The sequence below is a fragment of the Henckelia pumila genome, chromosome 2 (genome assembly GCF_033568475.1).
Source record: "Henckelia pumila isolate YLH828 chromosome 2, ASM3356847v2, whole genome shotgun sequence".
In the NCBI taxonomy this organism is placed as follows: domain Eukaryota; kingdom Viridiplantae; phylum Streptophyta; class Magnoliopsida; order Lamiales; family Gesneriaceae; genus Henckelia; species Henckelia pumila.
This window is the reverse complement of record NC_133121.1, coordinates 178,383,792-178,404,014: the sequence shown is the minus strand read 5'-3', so window position 1 is coordinate 178,404,014 and position 20,223 is coordinate 178,383,792. Positions and strand designations below refer to the sequence as shown.

At 33.8% G+C, this 20,223-nt stretch overlaps 1 protein-coding gene and 1 non-coding gene across 2 annotated transcripts; one reads left to right on the top strand and one right to left on the bottom strand.

Moving 5' to 3' along the window:
- Nucleotides 1–1,542: 1,542 nt before the first annotated feature.
- LOC140879051 (secreted RxLR effector protein 161-like) lies at nt 1,543–2,202 on the bottom strand. The gene is made up of 2 exons (XM_073282685.1): nt 2,069–2,202; nt 1,543–1,918 (listed from the first exon to the last, which is right to left on the bottom strand). Exons 1-2 carry the CDS (start codon nt 2,200–2,202, stop codon nt 1,543–1,545), a joined length of 510 nt encoding a protein of 169 aa, XP_073138786.1.
- Nucleotides 2,203–19,147: 16,945 nt separating this feature from the next.
- On the top strand, nt 19,148–19,252 carry LOC140885830 (small nucleolar RNA R71). The gene has a single exon (XR_012151244.1). It is a non-coding gene; the product is annotated as a small nucleolar RNA R71 (small nucleolar RNA).
- Nucleotides 19,253–20,223: the final 971 nt, after the last annotated feature.

Sequence of the window (20,223 nt, the reverse complement as noted above, 5' to 3'; positions counted from 1 at the left end):
GCATCAATGCCAAATAAAAAAAAAAGAAGCTAAGTTTATGAGCAAAATAAAGATAACTGACTAAAATTGAAGTTTAATAACATAGATGATAAAAATCATACGATTAAACGTGAATTCTTAGATTTAAATCGATAAAAAAATTATAAAGACAAAAAGAAATGAATAATATTTAATTTACATTAGATTGTTACACTAAGCACACAAATTCTTATGATATTGTCTCACATGTCTATTTTGTTAGATTGATTTTCGACGCGACAATGAGTTCAAACTAGGTCACCTCCCCAACAGGTTATCACCCTTTCACTTTACAGGGGTTAGCCTACTGCCATAATCAACCTCAGTTGTGATCGATTACAACCTAGGATAAGTTTGTATACCTACATAACTTATCTCTCATACCAAGTAAGAAAGTATCAGTTCTCGACCCTTTTTGTTAAACAGGAAGCAGCGCATCAAACTTTCTTAATGGGTTCAAAAACACTTTGCTCAAGCTATGAAGCAGCTCATTCACGAAAAAAAAATTACGTTTTACACGAAAAGTATAACATTTTATTGTAAAAATATATTAGGTTAACCCGTCTCACGAATATATATTAATTCGTGAAACTATTTTACAAAAAACTTACTCTATATTAAGATTAAGATGATCACGGTCTCTCCATCGACAATATGTTGTTTCAAATTTGTTCAAAAAGGAAATATTTCAAATTTCACAACCATTATATATTAGTTATGCAATTAATGTAATAAGACATCTTTATAGTACTTGTATCAATCACTATGCTAAATATTGGTTGACTAAATTATATCATGTCCGTTCTAAATACATAAGCTTGTTACCATATGAGGCAGATCATTTCAAATATTTAAAAATAAAAATTTATAAACTTCTTATTTCGTCCTTATTCAATTCCTTTAAATAATACTTATATGTTTTTCAAGATTTAGTATAACAAACTATGTTTTGAAACAACTGAAAAATAAAATTGTTATATTTAAAATGGATGTAGTACTATGCATTTGGGGGATAATTTCATCCTACCTTTACAGACATTACCACAATGATGTATTTAAGGGTGGAGATTTATCAATACATGTGGAATCCAGTGAAAAAATAATAGACCCCGCATGTATTGATTGTAAGAATTAAATTTTATCATGCATTAGAAAATTGCATGAGACTGAATGCGGAAAAAGTAGATCGGAATACCTTCAGCCATTGAATCTTTGAAAAACACTTTTGAATCCGAAGAACACCTTGAATTAGCACTTCAAAGCTTCAGAGTCTTCTAAGTACTCTAGACCTTACTCTGGATATGGTATGATGAAACTTTTGGTGTGTATTTAGGGACCCCAAATGCCACTGTTTATACGCAACTCGTGACCATCATCGAGTCTGTTTGAATTTGATTGTGGCTTATCATTATGAGAGATTTTGTTGTTCAAAAGGTGATAAACTTATCAAGATATTATTATGCACATCTAAATCTCAACAAATCTATGACTAGTAGATAAAGGTTGAGTTATGTATAAAAAATCTTAATAACTAACACTGTCTCTTATGGCTAAATACTTAATGTCGATATGCTTGCTTCGACTCTCATTTTTATTGTTCTTAGCCATAAAAACAACAGTTGAATTGTCACAGAAAATTCTCAATGACCTAGAAATGGAATCCACAACTCTAAGCTCCGAGATGAAACTCTTCATCCATACACCATGTGAGGTGGCCTCAAAACAAGACACAAACTCAGCCTCCATAATGGAAGTGGCAGACAAGGATTGCTTTGTACTTCTCCAAGATACAGCTCCACCGGCTAGCAAAAAAATATATCCAAAAGTGGATTTTCTTGAATCAATGCAACCAGCATAGTCTGAATCAGAGTAGCCAATCACTTCCAAATTTTCAGTTCGCCTAAACATAAGCATATAGTCTTTGGTCCCTTAAAGGTACCTCAGCACTTTCTTCGCTGCTTTCCAGTGTTCTTAACCTTGATTACTCTGATATCTGCCCAACATTCCAATTATATATGCAATGTCAGGTCTAGTGCAAACCTGAGCATACTTCAAGCTTCCAACAGAAAAAGCATAAAGAATGTTTTTCATTTGCTCTCTTTCAAAGTCATTTTTAGGGCACTGATCCAAATTGAATTTGTCACCCTTCACAACGGGAGCCACACTTGGTGAAAAATTCTTCATATGAAATCTATATAAAACTTTGTTGACATAGGTTTCTTGAGATAATCCTAAGATCCTTCGAGATCAATCTCTATTGATCTTGATGCCAATGACATAAAATGTGTCACCCATATCTTTCATATAATAGTTTTTAGATAGAAATTGTTACACCTCATATAGCAAACCATTATCATTGGTTGCAAGTAAAATATCATCCACATATAGAATAAGAAAACAAATCTTGTTCCCACTGACCTTCTGTTATAGACATTGCTCCATGATGTTCTCTACAAAACCAAATGAAGATATGACATCATGAAATTTCAAATACCATTGACGGGAAGCTTGTTTCAATCCATATATGGATTTCTTAAGCTCACATACCAAGTGCTCACACCACTAGAGGAAAATCCTTTTAGTTGTTTCATGTAAACCTCTTTCTCTAGATCACCATTGAGAAAATGTTGTTTTCACATTCATTTGTTGCAATTTCAAGTCAAAATGTGCAACTAAAGCCATAAATATTTGAAGAGAATCTCTCTTAAATACAGGATAAAATGTCTCCTTGTAGTCGATTCCTTCTCTTTGAGGAATCCTTTAGCAACGAGTCTTGCTTTATATCTTTCAATGTTGCCTCACGAGTATTTCTTGGTTTTGAAGACCCACTTACACCCAATGGTTTTTGCACCATCAGATAACTGAACAAGATCCCAGACCTCATTGGATGCCATAGAATTCATTTCTTCATTCATAGCATCGTACCATAATTTTGATTCACTCCAACTTGTGGCTTGTGAAAACGTTTTAGGATCATTTTCGACTCCAACATTAAAGTTTGATTCTTGTATATACACAATATAGTCACTAGATATTGTTGATTTTTTGTGTCTAGTAGATCTTCTTAAGTTGTCATCTTGAGGAACATGTTGTTTAATTTCTTGATCAACATTTACTTCTTGTTCCTCATTAACAGTATAATCATCTAGATTTACGTCAGCAATTTGTGGAATTTCAATAATTGGTTGTCCAACACCCGTTGGGATTTGAGGGGTGTAAACGACAGCCAATAGATCAATTGGGTAAGATGGTATATCATTAATGTGATCTTTCTCAAGAATTACTTCTTTTGAATTATCACTCCCACTAACCAAGTGATCTTCAAAAAACTTCACATTTCTTGATTCCACAATTCTAGTGCTATAAGATGGACAATAAAATTTGTACCCTTTGGATTTTTTGATATACCCAATGAAATATCCACTTTTGGTTCGTGGGTCCAATTCCTTTTCTTGTGGATTATAAACTCTTACTTCATACGGGCATCCCCAAATGCGTATATGTTGCAAACTCGGTTTCCAACCTTTTCACAATTTGAATGGTGTCTTTGGGACAGTCTTGGTTGGAACTTGGTTTAATATATACACTACCGTTTTAAGAGCATCAGTCCACAAGGACTTAGGAAGTTTGAGTTTCTCCGCATATCCTAACCATATTCATTAAAGTTTGGTTTCTTCTTTCAGCCACACCTTGTTGGTCTGGAGAACCAGACATGATATATTGGGCAACAATCCCATTGTCTTGAAGAACCTTCGCAAATGACCCAAGTGCTTGTCTATTTTCAGCGTATCTAGCATAGTATTCACCTCTTCTATCAGTAACGACGATCTTAATTTGTTTATCACATTGTTTTTCTACTTCCGCCTTAAAAATCTTAAAGGCATCCAAAGCTTCATTCTTATTATGAAGCAAGTAGATATACATTTATTATGAGTAATCATTAATGAAGGATATGACATATTTCGGATAATGCATATCCATATCTGGACAACATATATCTGTATGTATGATCTCTAATAGTTTAGTACTCCTCTTGACACCTTTTTTAGATTTGTTGGTCTGCTTTTCCTTAATGCAGTCCACACAAATCTTAGAGTTAGTAAAATCTAAAGTGCTAAGTACTCCCTCATTTACTAATCTCTTAATTCTCTCCATGGAAATGTGTCCTGATCTTCAATGCCACAAAATAGAAGAATCATCATTTATAACATATCTTTTAATACTCTCTTGAACATGCATAATAATATTGCTATCATTTTGTAAAGAAATTGAAAAAAAACAATCTATCATTGTATCATTCCCAACAATACTGGATTTATAAAATAAATTGAAAGATTTATCCAAAAATTGAAAAAAATATCCAAAAGGTACAAAACTTGAAACGAAAATTAAATTTCTAGAAAAATGAGGAACAAAAAATATTTTCTCCAACTTTAAAATAAAACCACTATTCAAATTCAAAATTCAAGTCTCAATAGCTTCCACATGCGAACACATCTTGTTTCTCGAATAGATGCTCCGCTCATTTCCATTGGTTTCCTTAAACTTTTCATACCCTGCAAGGTATTTGTGACATGGATTATAGAACCAGAGTCAATCCATTATGTGTTATAAATTGTATTAACCATATTAGATTAATAACAAACAAATGAAATAGGAATATCTTTCGTGTTAAGTCAATCCTTGAATTTAGTGTAATCCTTCTTCATGTGCCCCTTTTTTTTTACAGAAGGAACATTTGGATTCTTTCTTAATATCAGGTTAGGGTGAAATTTTTCCTTTCCCTTTTTCCTTGAACTTGGCTTGTTTTGGAAACTTTCCTTATGCAGTCAGGAGGACACTCTCACTTGATTCCTTCAACAACCTTCCTTCCTCTTGAACACACATGGTCAACAATTCATTGATTAACCACTTATCCTTATGTGTGTTGTAGGAAATTTGGAAGGGTCCATATTTCTTTGGAAGAGCGCATAGAATGAAGTGCACGAGAAAGTTATCAGATAATTCCACTTCAAATTTTCAGTCGAGCCGCTATATCCCTCATATTCATTATGTGCTCTCGCACACCTTTCACAGTCGTGAGCCTTAATGATGAGAACTCCATTATTAGGGTGTTAGCAAGGGTTTTATTCGAAGTTCAAATTGTTCATCAATTGACTTAAGTAGGTCCTTGACACTTTCATGCATCTCAATCGAACCACGAATTCCAGCAGGAATTTTGGTCTTTATGAACATAATGCAGGGGCGATTAGATTGCTCTTACTTTTCATAAAGAGCTACCATGTCAGGTTTATTGGATTTCTTGATGGCAGGTGGTTCGTCTTTCCTTATGGCATAGTCAATATCCATACACCCTAATTGAAGGAGAACTTTTTCTATCAATCTTTGTAATTATCCCCTTTGAGTTCGTGGATATCAAAATACATATAAGAGAAAGTAACAAGTTGTACTGCATAAAATTAAAAAATAAACATTCTTATTACTTAAATATTTTTAGAAAAATGTCATGTTTTACCAATGTAATCATGTTAATAAAATCTAGAGACATAAATTTGCCTGTGGGCTAATGTAGTGACCCTGCATTGAATCACCTACTAACTGGAAACTAATAGCATGCATTAAACTTAATAAAGCAAGAATGCTTAACATAGTAAAACGTGCGGAAACATAATCCATAAATTACATATCAGCTTAGTAAAACATATCCAGGCTTAATACTGTAGTGATACAACCATATCAAAAAGCTTAAAAGTAAACATTATAAAGTTATATCGAATCTTGCTGTATAAATAACTTCTCAAGGCTTCTGCTCCCTAGTCCTGCCTCAAACTACCAGCTCCGTCCATCCTGCGACCTACCCCGTGGAATAGGGTGTCCAAGATAACAACTAGGATGTGAGCGCTAACGCTCAGTACATAAACATGAGTACACGTATGTATATGATGCATGCAACATAATGACTGATAAAAGGTCATTTGAAAAGTCATGCTCACTACCGGCGCCACATGAGTGCTGCCACCGCGCGGATCAACCTCTGGGTGCAACCACACTCGTTTAGTACACCAGAGTAGTCAGGCATACATGTCCCCAATGTCGCGGTACTCTCAGTGACAGACTATCGAGTATAGATCTAAGCGGCTCTATAATCAGGTATAACAAGGTATAGGCTCAACATGTATGTGCACATGATATATGAATATAGAAAGCGGTAAAACATAAATCATGCCACATAATAATGCCAAATAAATGCAACATATAAACATGTATACTCGCTGGCAATCTTAGTCAATGTGTACGTACCTCTAGGCTAGTTCAAGTCTAGTAGAACCCTAGGTTCCAAGCCTATATTCAAAAGTTTATCGTATCACTACACAAGTTTTATAAGCCTTAACTAAGCTAATAAGTACTCCCAAAACTTAAATAGATTTCCGGACCATACCTTCGTCCGTAGTAAGCCCTTTGGAGTCGCTATTCCCAGATGACTATAACCACACCTTGATTATTCCAGAACTTCTATAATAACCGATAGGGACCTCAAGTGTATGTCTCACACTATATAACTGAAGAAGGAAACTCGGGAATTCGTAATCAGAAATGAATCTGAAGACCCCTATTTATAGACCCCAAAATTGGTTAAGTTTGGAGCCTCCGAACTCGGGTTCGGGTCATATGATCCAACTCACTGCCTGCATGCGAGACACGTCGAGTTCGGACCGTCCGATCGCCACTTCGGGCCATCCGAAGTGTCCTAAATCTGACACTTGTCAAAATCCATTGCTGAGTAATCCTGCCTACTTGGCATAAGGGAGTTCGGGCCGTCCGATCCTGGTTCGGACCGTCCGAACTTGCCTTAACTCCGAAGTCAGCAAGCCCTTCTTTGGAGCCCCTGGTTGCTGAATTCGGATCGTCCGAAGTCCTCTTCAGACCGTCTGAACTGGCTCAAATATTGAAAGTCCAATTCTTAGTTCTGATGTCCGATTAAACCCCGGAATTGGTTAATTACTAACCCTTAATTATGTTTAACATATTATTAACTTAAAATGGGTTTCAGGTTACTACATTCTCCCCACCTTTACATATTTCGTCCGCGAAATAAAATCTAAAGACAATTCAAGATAACAATATGAAACATCAAACCATGTTTTATTACAACAACTGTAATTAAATCTTTACATGGTAATCAAAAGTACAAAGCAAACAACTCAGGATATTCCGCTCGCATAGGACTCTCGGTTTCCCAAGTTGCTTTTTCAAGGCGCTGCCACTGTACCATCACAAGTGGTATAGTCTTGTTCCGATGAAATTTCTCCTTCCTGTCTAGGATACGGAGTGGTCGTTCAACATACGATAGATTTGACTCTAGCTGAACATCAATAGGCTGGATAATATGAGATTCATCAGCTATGTACTGTCGAAGTAACTACACATGAAAAACATCATGTATACTGGAAAGATATGGCGGTAACACCAAACGATATGCAACATCTTCGATCTTTTCCAGTATCTGGAAAGGCCCAATGAAACGAGGTGATATTTTGCCTTTCATACCAAACCTCATCACCTTCCTGAAAGGTGACACTCGTAAGAACACATATTCACCAGGCTCAAACTGAAGTGGCCTACGATGAATATTAGCATAACTGGCTTTCCGATCTTGAGCAACTTTGATCATCCGCTTGATCAAATCTACCTTTTCTACAATCTGCTGCACCAACTCAGGAACCTCGACTTTTCGTTCTCCTATCTCATCCCAGAATAACGGAGTACGACATTGTCGACCATACAATGCCTCGAAAGGTGTCATATCAATACTACGATGATAACTGTTATTGTAGGCAAATTCGATCAAAGGTAACTGATCCTGCCAAGATAAATCAAAATCTATGACAGAAGAACGTAACATATCCTACAATGTACGAATCGTCCGCTCTAACTGCCCGTCAGTCTCCGGATGATATGAAGTACTTAAACTCATAGTGGTACCCAATGCCTGCTGAAAGCTACCCCAGAAACGTGAGGTAAATTGCGGGTCTCTATCACTGACTATGCTCACTTGAATCCCATGTAATCGCACTATCTCCTGGATATATAAGCATGTCATGCGATCATAAGAATACTCCAGGTTGTAAGGAATAAAGTGTGCCGATTTTTTCAAACGATCAACAACGACCCAGATAGCATCACACTGACGTGAAGTCATAGGCAAGTGGGTGACAAAATCCATAGTCACGTACTCCCACTTCCATTCGGAAATCTCAAGATTCTGCAGTAATCCACCTGGTCGTCGGTGCTCAGACTTGACATGTTGACAAACCAAACATCGAGAAACAAATTGATACACACTCCGCTTCATCCCCTTCCACCAGAATCTAGTTCGCAAATCCTTATACATTTTCATGCTTCCAGGATGAACTGATAATCGGCTCCTGTGAGCTTGAGAAAGAATATCGTTCCTGAGCTCCGCAACATCATGTACAACAACTCGATTTGATATGCACAATAAACCATCTGCCTGATAATGGAATCCAGATGTATTAACTCCATTGGCTAGACGTGCCAAACACTGAGTCTTAACATCAGATATCTGAGCGTTTCTAATCCGAGAATACAAAGCCGGCTCAGATAATATAGTATACAAACGAATCCCATTTCTTCCTTTCTTGTGCTTGAGTGTAAAACTCAATGAACAGCACTTCTGAATCATATGAGATAATTCACTAGTTTGAAGTGCAGAAAGTCTCACCTGCCGACTCAAGGCATCAGCAGTAAGATTAGCAGAACCTGGATGATTCTTGATTTCACAGTCATAATCTTTCAGGAGATCCATCCAGCGTCTTTGTCGCATATTCAAATCCACCTGAGTGAATAAATACTTCAAACTCTTGTGGTCCGTGAATATCTCAAATTTCTCTCCATAAAGATAATGCCTCCAGATCTTGAGCGCAAATACAATGGCGTCTAACTCGAGATCATGCACTGGATAATTATTTTCATGCGTCTTCAACTGTCGAGAAGCATAGGCAATAACATGTCCATGCTGTGTCAGAACACATCCTAAACCCTGACCAGAGGCATCGGTGTAGACAACATAAGCTCCCGATCCAGAAGGTAGAGCTAGCACAGGTGCAGTAGTAAGACGTCTACGCAGCTCGTGAAATGATTCCTCACAATCTGAGGACCAAATGAAGGCAAAATCTTTCCGTGTAAGCTGAGTCAAAAGCCTGGCCAACTGTGCAAAATTATCGATGAACCGATAGTAATAACCCTCTAGTGGATAAAGATAGAGTTGTGTATAAATAAATCTTAATAATTATCGTACGAGCCACTTTATGATATAAAAATATTATATATTAAATAAATATTTCCAATGTTGATAAATCTCATCTCTTAAATCTGCATTGAGGCCATGTCTTTACAGGTAGAATCTCACCTACCTATTTTGGGGAACCTCCAAAATTCAATGGAACAAATACTTTCTGAAAATAAAGAATGAACCATATGATTTACAACCGAATAATTAACTAAGTTTAATTAAATGTCAATGGTCAAATTTCAAGTTGATCAATTTCACAACTACAAAAACTCATATGAAATAGTCTCACATGTTGATTTGTTGATACAAATCTCTTACTTGGTCATTCATTAAAAAATATTATTTTTATAAAAAAATACGAGAAATGATCAATAAATCCCTAACAGAAACTTGAGATTTGCTCTCAGTTCCCATGTCATAAATATTGTGTTGTAACTCCCTGACAAACACTGACATGTGTTTAAACTCTCCATTTAAGGTAAATTACGAAATTGCCATCAGAAAGTATGGAAACACATTAAGGCCCACTTGAACAATAAATAATATTTTAATAATAATTCTCTCACCTTCCAATCTTCTGTGTCCCCAACCTCATTCTATTTGATCCTTCACAATTAAACTAGCAATGATTTGTACATTTAAGTCAAATTTTGGTGCCAAAAAATGAGGCGAAAATAGTTTAAAGTGAAGAACGGACGGATTTTTGAAATCTTTGTGAAAAACCATCATCGAAACAACAACTTCAGGGTATGATTTTTTTTTTGCTGGAAAAATTAAGAAACTTTTTAGATGTAATTTCATCTTGATGATTTTTTTTATTTTTATTTTTAATATTTTTCAATTGAGTGATTCTTTGAGGTTTGTGTTTAATGTGCAGTAAAGTTTCATACATCATTTGAATTATACATATTTGATGGCCAATATTTAGGTTTTACGTATCTCAGTGGGTTTATGGTTCATCTCAACCAATTATAGACTGATTATTTGAAATTCATTATTGTTTTTTATTATAACGATTTCATTGCCAATTTTTATAATTTAGTACTGATTATAAAAATTATATAGATAGTCTTTATAGTATTCGAATCTGCTACTTAAAAATGTGATTTTGTGATATTTTTTGTTGTGGAATGTGTTATGAATAAAGTCATGATCTTCATTTTTTTAATCTTATTGTACTGAATGCATGTTATGTTTTTATTGATTATGTTGAAAATAAAATCTGAAAGTGGTTCTTACAACCCTGCACTTTTTGTTGTTATGAATACAATAACATATATTTGTGATCTCAATCTATAGTGGGTGTATTTGATGGATATATTTGTGAGTCTCGAAAAAAACGTGCAAAAAATTCTTCGAAATTCATTATTATGCAATACATAACACCACATCATAAGATGTTCGTGTTTCTAAACGATAACGATAATGTCCTTATTATAATTCATTTTTATATATGAATGAAACTCACAATTATCGAATTGAGATCAAAGAGCAAACATGAGCATCTCAACATTTTTTTAGAGGTAATATGTGTGTGTGTGTGTGTGTCTTTATATTTCGGTTTTGATCATGGTCTATGTTGCATCTATTAAGATTTAAATTGTGTTTTAATATTATTTTTTTGTATATTTGATCAATGTTTTAGTACTAATATTATTTACATTATGTACTTTGTATATGAGATTTTATCATTATTGTTTCATCTTATTGATATTTTTATTTTATATTAAATTGATAAGGATTCGTGAGGAAGACACAGAATTAAAGATCACAAATTGGATACATGCATTGAAAACAAGCTATATAACAGATGACATCGTAGAGCCGATACATATTAGTTCGCGAACATGGTGAAATAAAAATTGAGTTGTGAGATCTCTTATCATCCTTCTACTATTCAGAACAACTTGCAAATAGATTATAGGGTAGAGATAAACTATCACAAAGTGTGAAAAGACAAGAAGTTGGTGAGACATGATATTCATGGCACATATAAAGAAGACTAAGATTGATTATGATGGTACTGTCAGAGATCCAGAGATTAATGTATTCCATGGTTGCATTTGATCAAATTTTGAACTGCCTGAATGATTTCTTAAAGGTCATAAATTTTGATATAGTACTCGATTTTTATTATATTGTTCCCAAATTTGATAATTTTGTTCTTGTTATTGTTTATTGTATATTTGATGTTGTGATCAATGATAATGTTAATATTTTATATATTTTAAAACAGAAGGTAATTCAGACAACGTCCATATTTTATTCTATTTTTTTAGAAAACACATTCAGACTTTATTAATTACGTATTATTGTAGTTTGTATTACGGATTTTGAAGCAACAAGAAGGCACTTATGATACTTGTAAACTCGAAAAAAATGTGAAATAACAAATGAATGAGATAAAAATGGTTAAACGAATTTTTGATCAATTTCAACGTGAAAGTGAAAGACTTTGAGTGAGATCACATGTGGTGATATCATTCATTGTCCAATGTCTACACGCAATTATATTAGTATTAGTCATCTAATATCATGTGCACTAATTTGACAAATGTAGAAGATCAATGTATTGTTCATTATTGATGAAAACAGATGTGTTTATATCATTCATTGCCCAATATCTACAATTGTATAACAAAATATAATTATGAACTTAAAATTTTTTTGAATACGATATTTAGGCATCGATTAGTCCAATTTATAAGACAGCGCATATTTTTGAACTCCAATATTAAAAGACATGTCTGATCAAGATGTTTGGAACAACATATGAATAATAAAAGTATAAATACCACTTAATTCAACATAAATTGTTCTACTTATCGGGATAATATTTTTGGCCACCAAGACCAACCTTGCAAAGTAAAAATAAATTAAGACAAATTGTTCCGGATTCAGAATAATTCCATATTAATTTGAAACGATCTCGAATATTTACGACATAAACAAAGAAATAATTGAGTATAAAATAAACTCATTCTACGCACACACACACACACAAACAAAGATGTTATGATTTTATGCACAACACATATTATTATGTTTATAATAAGTTTTCATTGTCGTATAAATTATCGTCAAATGGTGTTGGTCATATAATATCATGTGCACTACCTTGTAAAATGTAGAATATTAATGCATTGTTCATTCTAGACGTCATTATAAACTTTAAAAAGTGTTAAATATAATATTTAGACATTAATTAGCTTGATTAGTAATATTAAGCTTATATTTGAACTTCACTATTAAAAGAACATATCTTATCATGTTGTTTGGCACAACACATGAACAATAAAAGTACAAATACGGCCTAATTCAGCATAAATTATTCTACTTTCCAAGATAAAATTTTATACCACCAAGGCCAACCTTGCCATGTAAAAATAAATTAAGATCAAATTATCTCGTATTCAGAATCATTCTGTATTAATTTGGAATAATCTCAAACATTTACGGTATAAATAAAGAAATAATTGGGTATGAGAGAGACTCATTTTCCGCACACACATTCGAAGATGTCATGATTTTGTGCATAACACATATTATAATGTTTACAATAAGTTTTCATTGTCGTATGAATTGTCATAAAATTACGTTGGTATTGGTCATATAATATCATGTACACTAATTTGGTAAATGTAAAAGATGAATGCATTGTTCATTATTCAATTAGATCACATATGGTGATATTATTCATTGTACAAAGACATTAAATTAATGCTAGCTCTTAAATTACAAAGTGCTTTATTAAAATTAAAAGAACCAATAGTGCAAAGAATCGTAAAACTCCTTGGATCTTTTAGTTTTTGTGGTTTCTTCTTTTGAAGGATAACACTACATTCCTCAGTCAGGTTCACTGTATCGAGCTCCTCCAATTTCCACTTCTTAGACATTACATCTTTCAAGAATTTGACATAGCTCGGCATTTGCAGCAAAGTATAGGCGAATGGGATATTGATATGAAATTTCTTGCAGATCTCAAGAAATTTGCAAACTGTTCATCCAACGCTTTATTCTTGAATATCTGCGGATAAGCATCTAGTTATGCAATTTTATAATGAATAATATCATCATATGTGATATCATTCAATAATGAACAATGTATTCATCTTCTACATTTTTCAGAGTAGTGCACATGATATGATATGACTAACACTAATGTAGTTTGATGACAATTCTCACGACAATTCATGTGTGTGTGTGTGTGCAGAGAACGAGTCTCTCTCATACCCAATTGTTTATTTGTTATGCCGTAAATATTCGAGATTGTTCCAAAATAATATGGAATGATTCTGAATCCGGGACAATTTGATCTTAATTTATTTTCACTTGGCAAGGTTGGTCTTGCTGGCCTAAAATTTTATCCCGGTAAGTAAACAATTTATGCTGAATTATGCCGCATTTGTACTCTTATTGTTCATGTGTTGTGCCAAATATTATTATCAGACATGCTCTTTTAATAGTTGATTTCATAAGTTTCATTTTACTAATTAAGCTAATCAATGTCTAAATATTATATTTTACAATTTTTAAAGTTTATAATGACATCTAATTATGCAATTGAAGTCATCATACAATAAATAATGTCACCAATATTGATCTCGTTCAATAATGAACAATGCATTCATCTTCTTATTTGTCAAAGTAGTGCACATGATATTATATGACCAACACCAATGTAATTTGACAAAAATTCATACGACAATGAAAACTTATTATATACATTATAATACGTGTTATGCATAAAATCATAACATCTTTGTATGTGTAGAGAATGAGTTTCTCTCATACTTAATTGTTTTTTTTGTTTATACCGTAAATATTTGAGATTGTTCTAAATTGTCATCCAATTATATTTGTGTTGGTCATTATAATCTATCATGTACACTAATTTGTCAAATGTAATAGATGAATTCATTGTTCGTTATTCAATGAAATCACATATTGTGATATCGTTCATTACTCAATGTCTACAATTGCATAATTAAATGTAATTATGACTTTAAAAAACTATTGAATATGATATTTTGGCCTCGATTACCTCAATTTGTAATACGATATATGTATTTGAACTCTACTATTAAAATAATATGCGTGATCATGCGATCACAACGCATGAACTAGAAGAGTACAAATGCGTCTTACTTGAGCACATAATATTCTACTTCTCAGGATAAAATTTCGGGCCACTATGATTGATCTTCTCAAGTGATAGTAAATTAGTTTCGAATTGTCTTTGATTTGAGATAATTTTAAATATATTTAGAACAATCTCGGATAATTTTTGGATAAGCAGATAGACAATTTGAAATATGATACTCATTCTTTACACATGCACAAACTTTGTCAAAATATATGAGACACATGCATTGTCCCTGATTTGGGATAATTCCAAATATATTTGGAACAATCTCATACATTTGTGGAATAAAAAAATAGATAATTGAGAATGAAATACTCGTTTTTTAGGCAATATCACACTTTTATGATTCATTCTTTTGAGGCAGTATGAAACTCACTTTTTGACACTATATGATTCATATTGCCGAGTTAAAATGAATTAAAATATTCTAAAGTGTCAAGTTCTAGGATATAAAGACAGAGATCAGTCGCATAAGTGTTAATATGTGATACTCATAGTACGTATATTTAATACAAAAAGTCTATATGATTTATAATCATAAAATTACATTTTACTCTCACAATACAAACAAAGTATCATCATTATGACATGCACCACACCACTATATATGAAATGTGTTTTAATCAAAAATCAAACATCGATTGCGCCTCAAATCATAAATCAAATATTATAATTTAAATAAAAACTAAATTAAACAGGGAACATATTTTATAAATTAATCACTGAAAGTACACATCATTCAAGTGTATATCATCATCCATAAACACATAAATATGTTACGACAAAAAAAATTCTAAGTAAACTACAACTTATGAAACAGCTTCACACGACACGACAACACAAGAGAACACGATACGTAAGAATACACTACAAACAAAACTCAAATTAATATAAAACAACAGTGTGTTCCACAAAATCATTAAAAAAAACTAAACCAACAATGCTTCCACTGGAACATGTATATCTTCTTGAAGGTAAGGTCGTGCTCGAGCCAACTTACAATAACCGCTTTCTCATGTGCAAGTGTAAAGATGGAGCATGTGTCGCTTTCTTGATTATGGAAGCCCGATATTTTTTTGTTATCTCGGTGGTAATTTGTCAACACCTAAAATGAAAGCAAAATAATTTACATTGAGCTTAAAAGGATAAAATCGTGTATGAAAATTTTAATAAAATTGGAGAATATTCACATTTATTTATGTAACACATTACACAAAAAAAATCACATAATAACAAATTGGTAGCGCTTAGTCGTATCACGCCCAAATTACCCGACTCAATCAGATAAACAAATAATGCAGTAGTGTGAGTAGGGATTGTTCTCACGAGAAAAGGTAAATTTAAAAGTGTTCTTTAAAATAAAAGAAGGTTTTGGGTTGAGATTAACTACTAAAAATTTTAGCAATTAAATAATTAAATTATCACTATCATGCAAGATTAAAAATTAACTGAGGAAATCAATACGAAATAAGACTTGGTATCGGTCGACTACACCCTTGATATTCATTCATTCAATCATCGATTCACTAAAATAATAATTAATCTCATCAAATATTCGTCATTGGAAATTTAATTTCAGTCTCACCTTAATTTTAGTTAACTAGACAACAGCAGTCTAAGTTAACCCTTACCCCATAAACTAACCCAATACCAACGATCAGATTTAAATCCACGGTAGCATTCAAACTAGTAAAACTGACGAAACTAGACAACACAAACAACAGCGGTTGTATTTAGCCTAGTCAATTATTATCCCTACGAAATAATAAATTCAACAGCAGAAAATATTACACGCAGATGCTTTGCAAATTAGAGGTTTCAAACAATTACGGATTTGAATTCTAATTTAGCTTTTGTTTGTATAATGAAATCCTAAGATGGTCAATCTAAAAATCTCATACACAAGCATATCAATCAATTCAGAATAATTCTTGATACTTGATAAAAATCAAACATTGAAAATAAAAATCTCATGAATAAACTAAATCAAGTGTTTTGTCTTCCTCAACCAAGTACTAAAAACAAGAAGAATTAAAATCTAAGAACAAGAAAGATAAAACCTAGCCGCCAGATTGTTCTTCGCGTTCCAAGCCGTCAAGAGTTCTTCAGAATCATCCTTTTCACTCTAAAATTCGAGATATATCTTTTAATTAAGGTTAGAGTCCTTAATAAAAAAAGTTCTAAATTACAGAATTTTTCCCGAACAGCACGTCTCGCTCGATCCGCAAGATGTTGCGGATCGAGCGAGCAAAAATTCCGAACCTACTGTTTTCATATTTTTTGGGCTGGCTCGATCCGCAAGATGTTGCGGATCGAGCGAGCAACTTTTCTCCCAGCGAGCAGCGATTTTGTAAAATTCATATCCGGATATCTAGCCGTCGGATTGAGCTAAAATTTGGACAGCTGCTTTAAAACATCTTAGAATTTATTCTGGATGGTGGAGATAGGATTTAGACTTCTATAAAATTAAATATGATTTTTGGATCATTGCTGCTCCGTAATTCATTCTCGCGCAAAAGCTTTTCCATATTTTCCTCGACAAAATGCTACGTCCTATACAATAAACACGGAAGAATGTAATGTAGATGCGATACATGAAATATGAACACAATGCTTAATTAAAACACATAAATGCATGCAAAACAACAACACAATGATATTAAAATATGCAACACAAACATGCCCATCAAATACCCCCACACTTACTCCTTGCTCGCCCTCGAGCAAGTTATGCAAAACAATATGCAAACAAAACAAAACAACATAAGTAAGTATGGATCTTGACATCGTAGCCTCAGAAAAATCCAAAATTCAAAACTACGAACACTCTTGATTTTCTACAATCCACCTTCAGTTAAGCGCAAACGTGTATGTGTGCCATGTTATTCCAGCTAGTGCAACTTCAAAAGACAAAGTTTTAAGACTGTTCGCCGACCTAAGACACTTCAGTGTACGTTTCACCCTCAAGAATCCCTCCTCTCAACAACCCTTTAACACAACACAATTCTCTTGAGATAAAATTACGTACCTCCGGATTTGCACCCGGTATTGCAATAGCCCCAATAATTACCCGCTGACTTAGCTATAACTGGCTAGGATATGAAAAATCATTCTATTTTTTCTTTCTAATCCCCTCGTCTATAGCCCGGATGGAGCATCAACCCCATTTACTCCGCATACTTAGCCTTGATCTTTCTCTTTTAGGATTTCAATCCTGTCAAAGCCCGGATGGAATTGTAAAAAAAAAATTTTTTTTTCTAGGTACGCCCAAGATCGTAGGTGTCACATCAAAAAATCATCAAGGTTCAAGAAACTATCAAGTTTCACAGACACCTATTGCCGTGCAATGGTTCAACAGACACCAACTCGTCTAATACCTCGCTACAGTTCACTGGTCAAACATGTGTTCTTAAGAATATTCACTACTCAACCTCAAGTTTCTCATATCCAATCAAGAGCAATTTTTCACAAAAAACTATTTTCTCACAATCTCTTCATAGGCTATCAATTTCCATCCTACTTATGTAACAAGACAAAAACTAACAAATTAACAAATGATACGAAATGAACTATATGCAAGTATGCAACAAAACAAATGCAGACAAAATGACAAACAACGAATGAAACTCCCCCCACACTTAACCAAAGCATTGCCCTCGATTATCTAGCACTAACAACAAAAATGCAAACACAAGATGAAAATGCAAGCGAAAAAGAAAAACAATACTCCCCTGGTTTAAGTGTCGACGTTTTCCTCTGCGATATCTGGCTGAATAACGGAAGATTCCTATTGAAACTTTGGACAGCAGATGGGGTGGCTAGGTTCTGAAAAACAAGGTAAATAAAACAAAACAAAACAAAAAAACAAAGATGAAATAAAGGGAAAATACACTGGGTTGCCTCCCAGCCAGCGCTTGATTTTCAGTCATCAACTTGACTCTCAAAAGCACTGCTCAAAGAGCGGCTGACGCCCAAAGTAAGTGTCATATGACACCACAAATGGGTCTTGGTTCCATATGCCCTCAAGCTTGGCTAGATGTAAACAGATTAAGCTCGTCACCTCAACAACACTCTGAAGCTGGAAAACATGGGAAGAGAATATCTCTGTAGGCACTTGTAAACCAAAATATTTCGAAACTGGTACTCCATCATATGCTGTTTCTTCCAGTACATCTTCCGGCTGAGGTTCAATAATAAGAGAAGACTCAAGCACCTCTAAATCTTCAGCAGGAATTGATTCGCACTCCCAGTCCTGGTTCTCTGAATCATCATCATCGAGCCAAATTGGGTTGGTCACTGCTTGAGTATCTAGCTTCACCTCTTGTTCTCGATATTCATGGATGAGTGATCTCTTGATATTCTCCATGTGCTCCGCAAGTTCGCATCTAGAATTTTTCAGATCTTCTATAGTTTCCACAGTATGTAAGATCAACTGCGAACAACTTCCCTCCTCCTTTTGAAGCTCGAATGGTTGGTCTGTAAAATCTGGGTATTGAGATTGTGAATACCAGTAATAGTCAAACTCTGCCATATCATCTAACAGGTGTTTCATGGTATCATCATCTCGGCAAAATATTGAAACACAGGCTGTGAAAGCTCCATCAATTACCCATCTTCTTGTCACTGCATCCAAACCACCAAGAAAATATGTTAGGAGAGAATAGTTAGAAAAATCATGATACCGGAAGATGGTTGCCAAATCCTTGAATCTCTCCCATGCTGCGTAGAATGACTCTCCATGTTGTTGGATAAAACTTGGGAATACTTGTTGATTTGACATCTCAAAGTATTACACCGCAAGAATCCTCCTTCGCCTAAGCAAAATTCTTTCTATCTCTGGGTCGTATGGAAATTCTTCTTCTTCCGAAGATTCACCTGCACGCACGAACAAACCAGAGTAGCACTAGGAGGAATAATAATAAATAATAAAAAACACAAATAAATTAAACGCCTTTCCCCGGCAACGGCGCCAAAATTTGGTAGCGCTTAGTTGTATCACGCCCAAATCACCCGACTCAATCAGATAAACAAATAATGAAGTAGTGTGAGTAGGGATCGTTCCCACGAGGAAAGGTAAATTTAAAAGTGTTCTTTAAAATAAAAGGAGGTTTTGGGTTGAGATTAACTACTAAAAATTTTAGCAATTAAATAATTAAATTATCACTATCATGCAAGATTAAAAATTAACTGAGGAAATCAATACGAAATAAGACTTGGTATCGGTCGACTACACCCTTGATATTCATTCATTCAATCATCGATTCACTAAAATAATAATTAATCTCATCAAATATTCGTCATTGGAAATTTAATTCCAGTCTCACCTTAATTTTAGTTAACTAGACAACAGCAGTCTAAGTTAACCCTTACCCCATAAACTAACCCAATACCAGCGATCAGATTTAAATCCACGGTAGCATTCAAACTAGTAAAACTGACGAAACTAGACAACACAAACACCAGCGGTTGTATTTAGCCTAGTCAATTATTATCCCTACGAAATAATAAATTCAACAGCAGAAAATATTACACGCAGATGCTTCGCAAATTATAGGTTTCAAACAATTACGGATTTGAATTCTAATTTAGCTTTTGTTTGTATAATGAAATCCTAAGATGGCCAATCTAAAAATTTTATACACAAGCATATCAATCAATTCAGAATAATTCTTGATACTTGATAAAAATCAAACATTGAAAATCAAAATCTCATGAATAAACTAAATCAAAAGTTTTGTCTTCCTCA

Coding starts and splice junctions, on each gene's coding strand:
- LOC140879051 (XM_073282685.1), bottom strand. CDS start 2,202: ATGAAGAATTTTTCACCAAGTGTGGCTCCCGTTGTGAAGGGTGACAAA. Junction 1,919..2,068: donor TTTTCTGTTGGAAGCTTGAA/GTATGCTCAGGT, acceptor GCTTATGTTTAG/GCGAACTGAAAATTTGGAAG.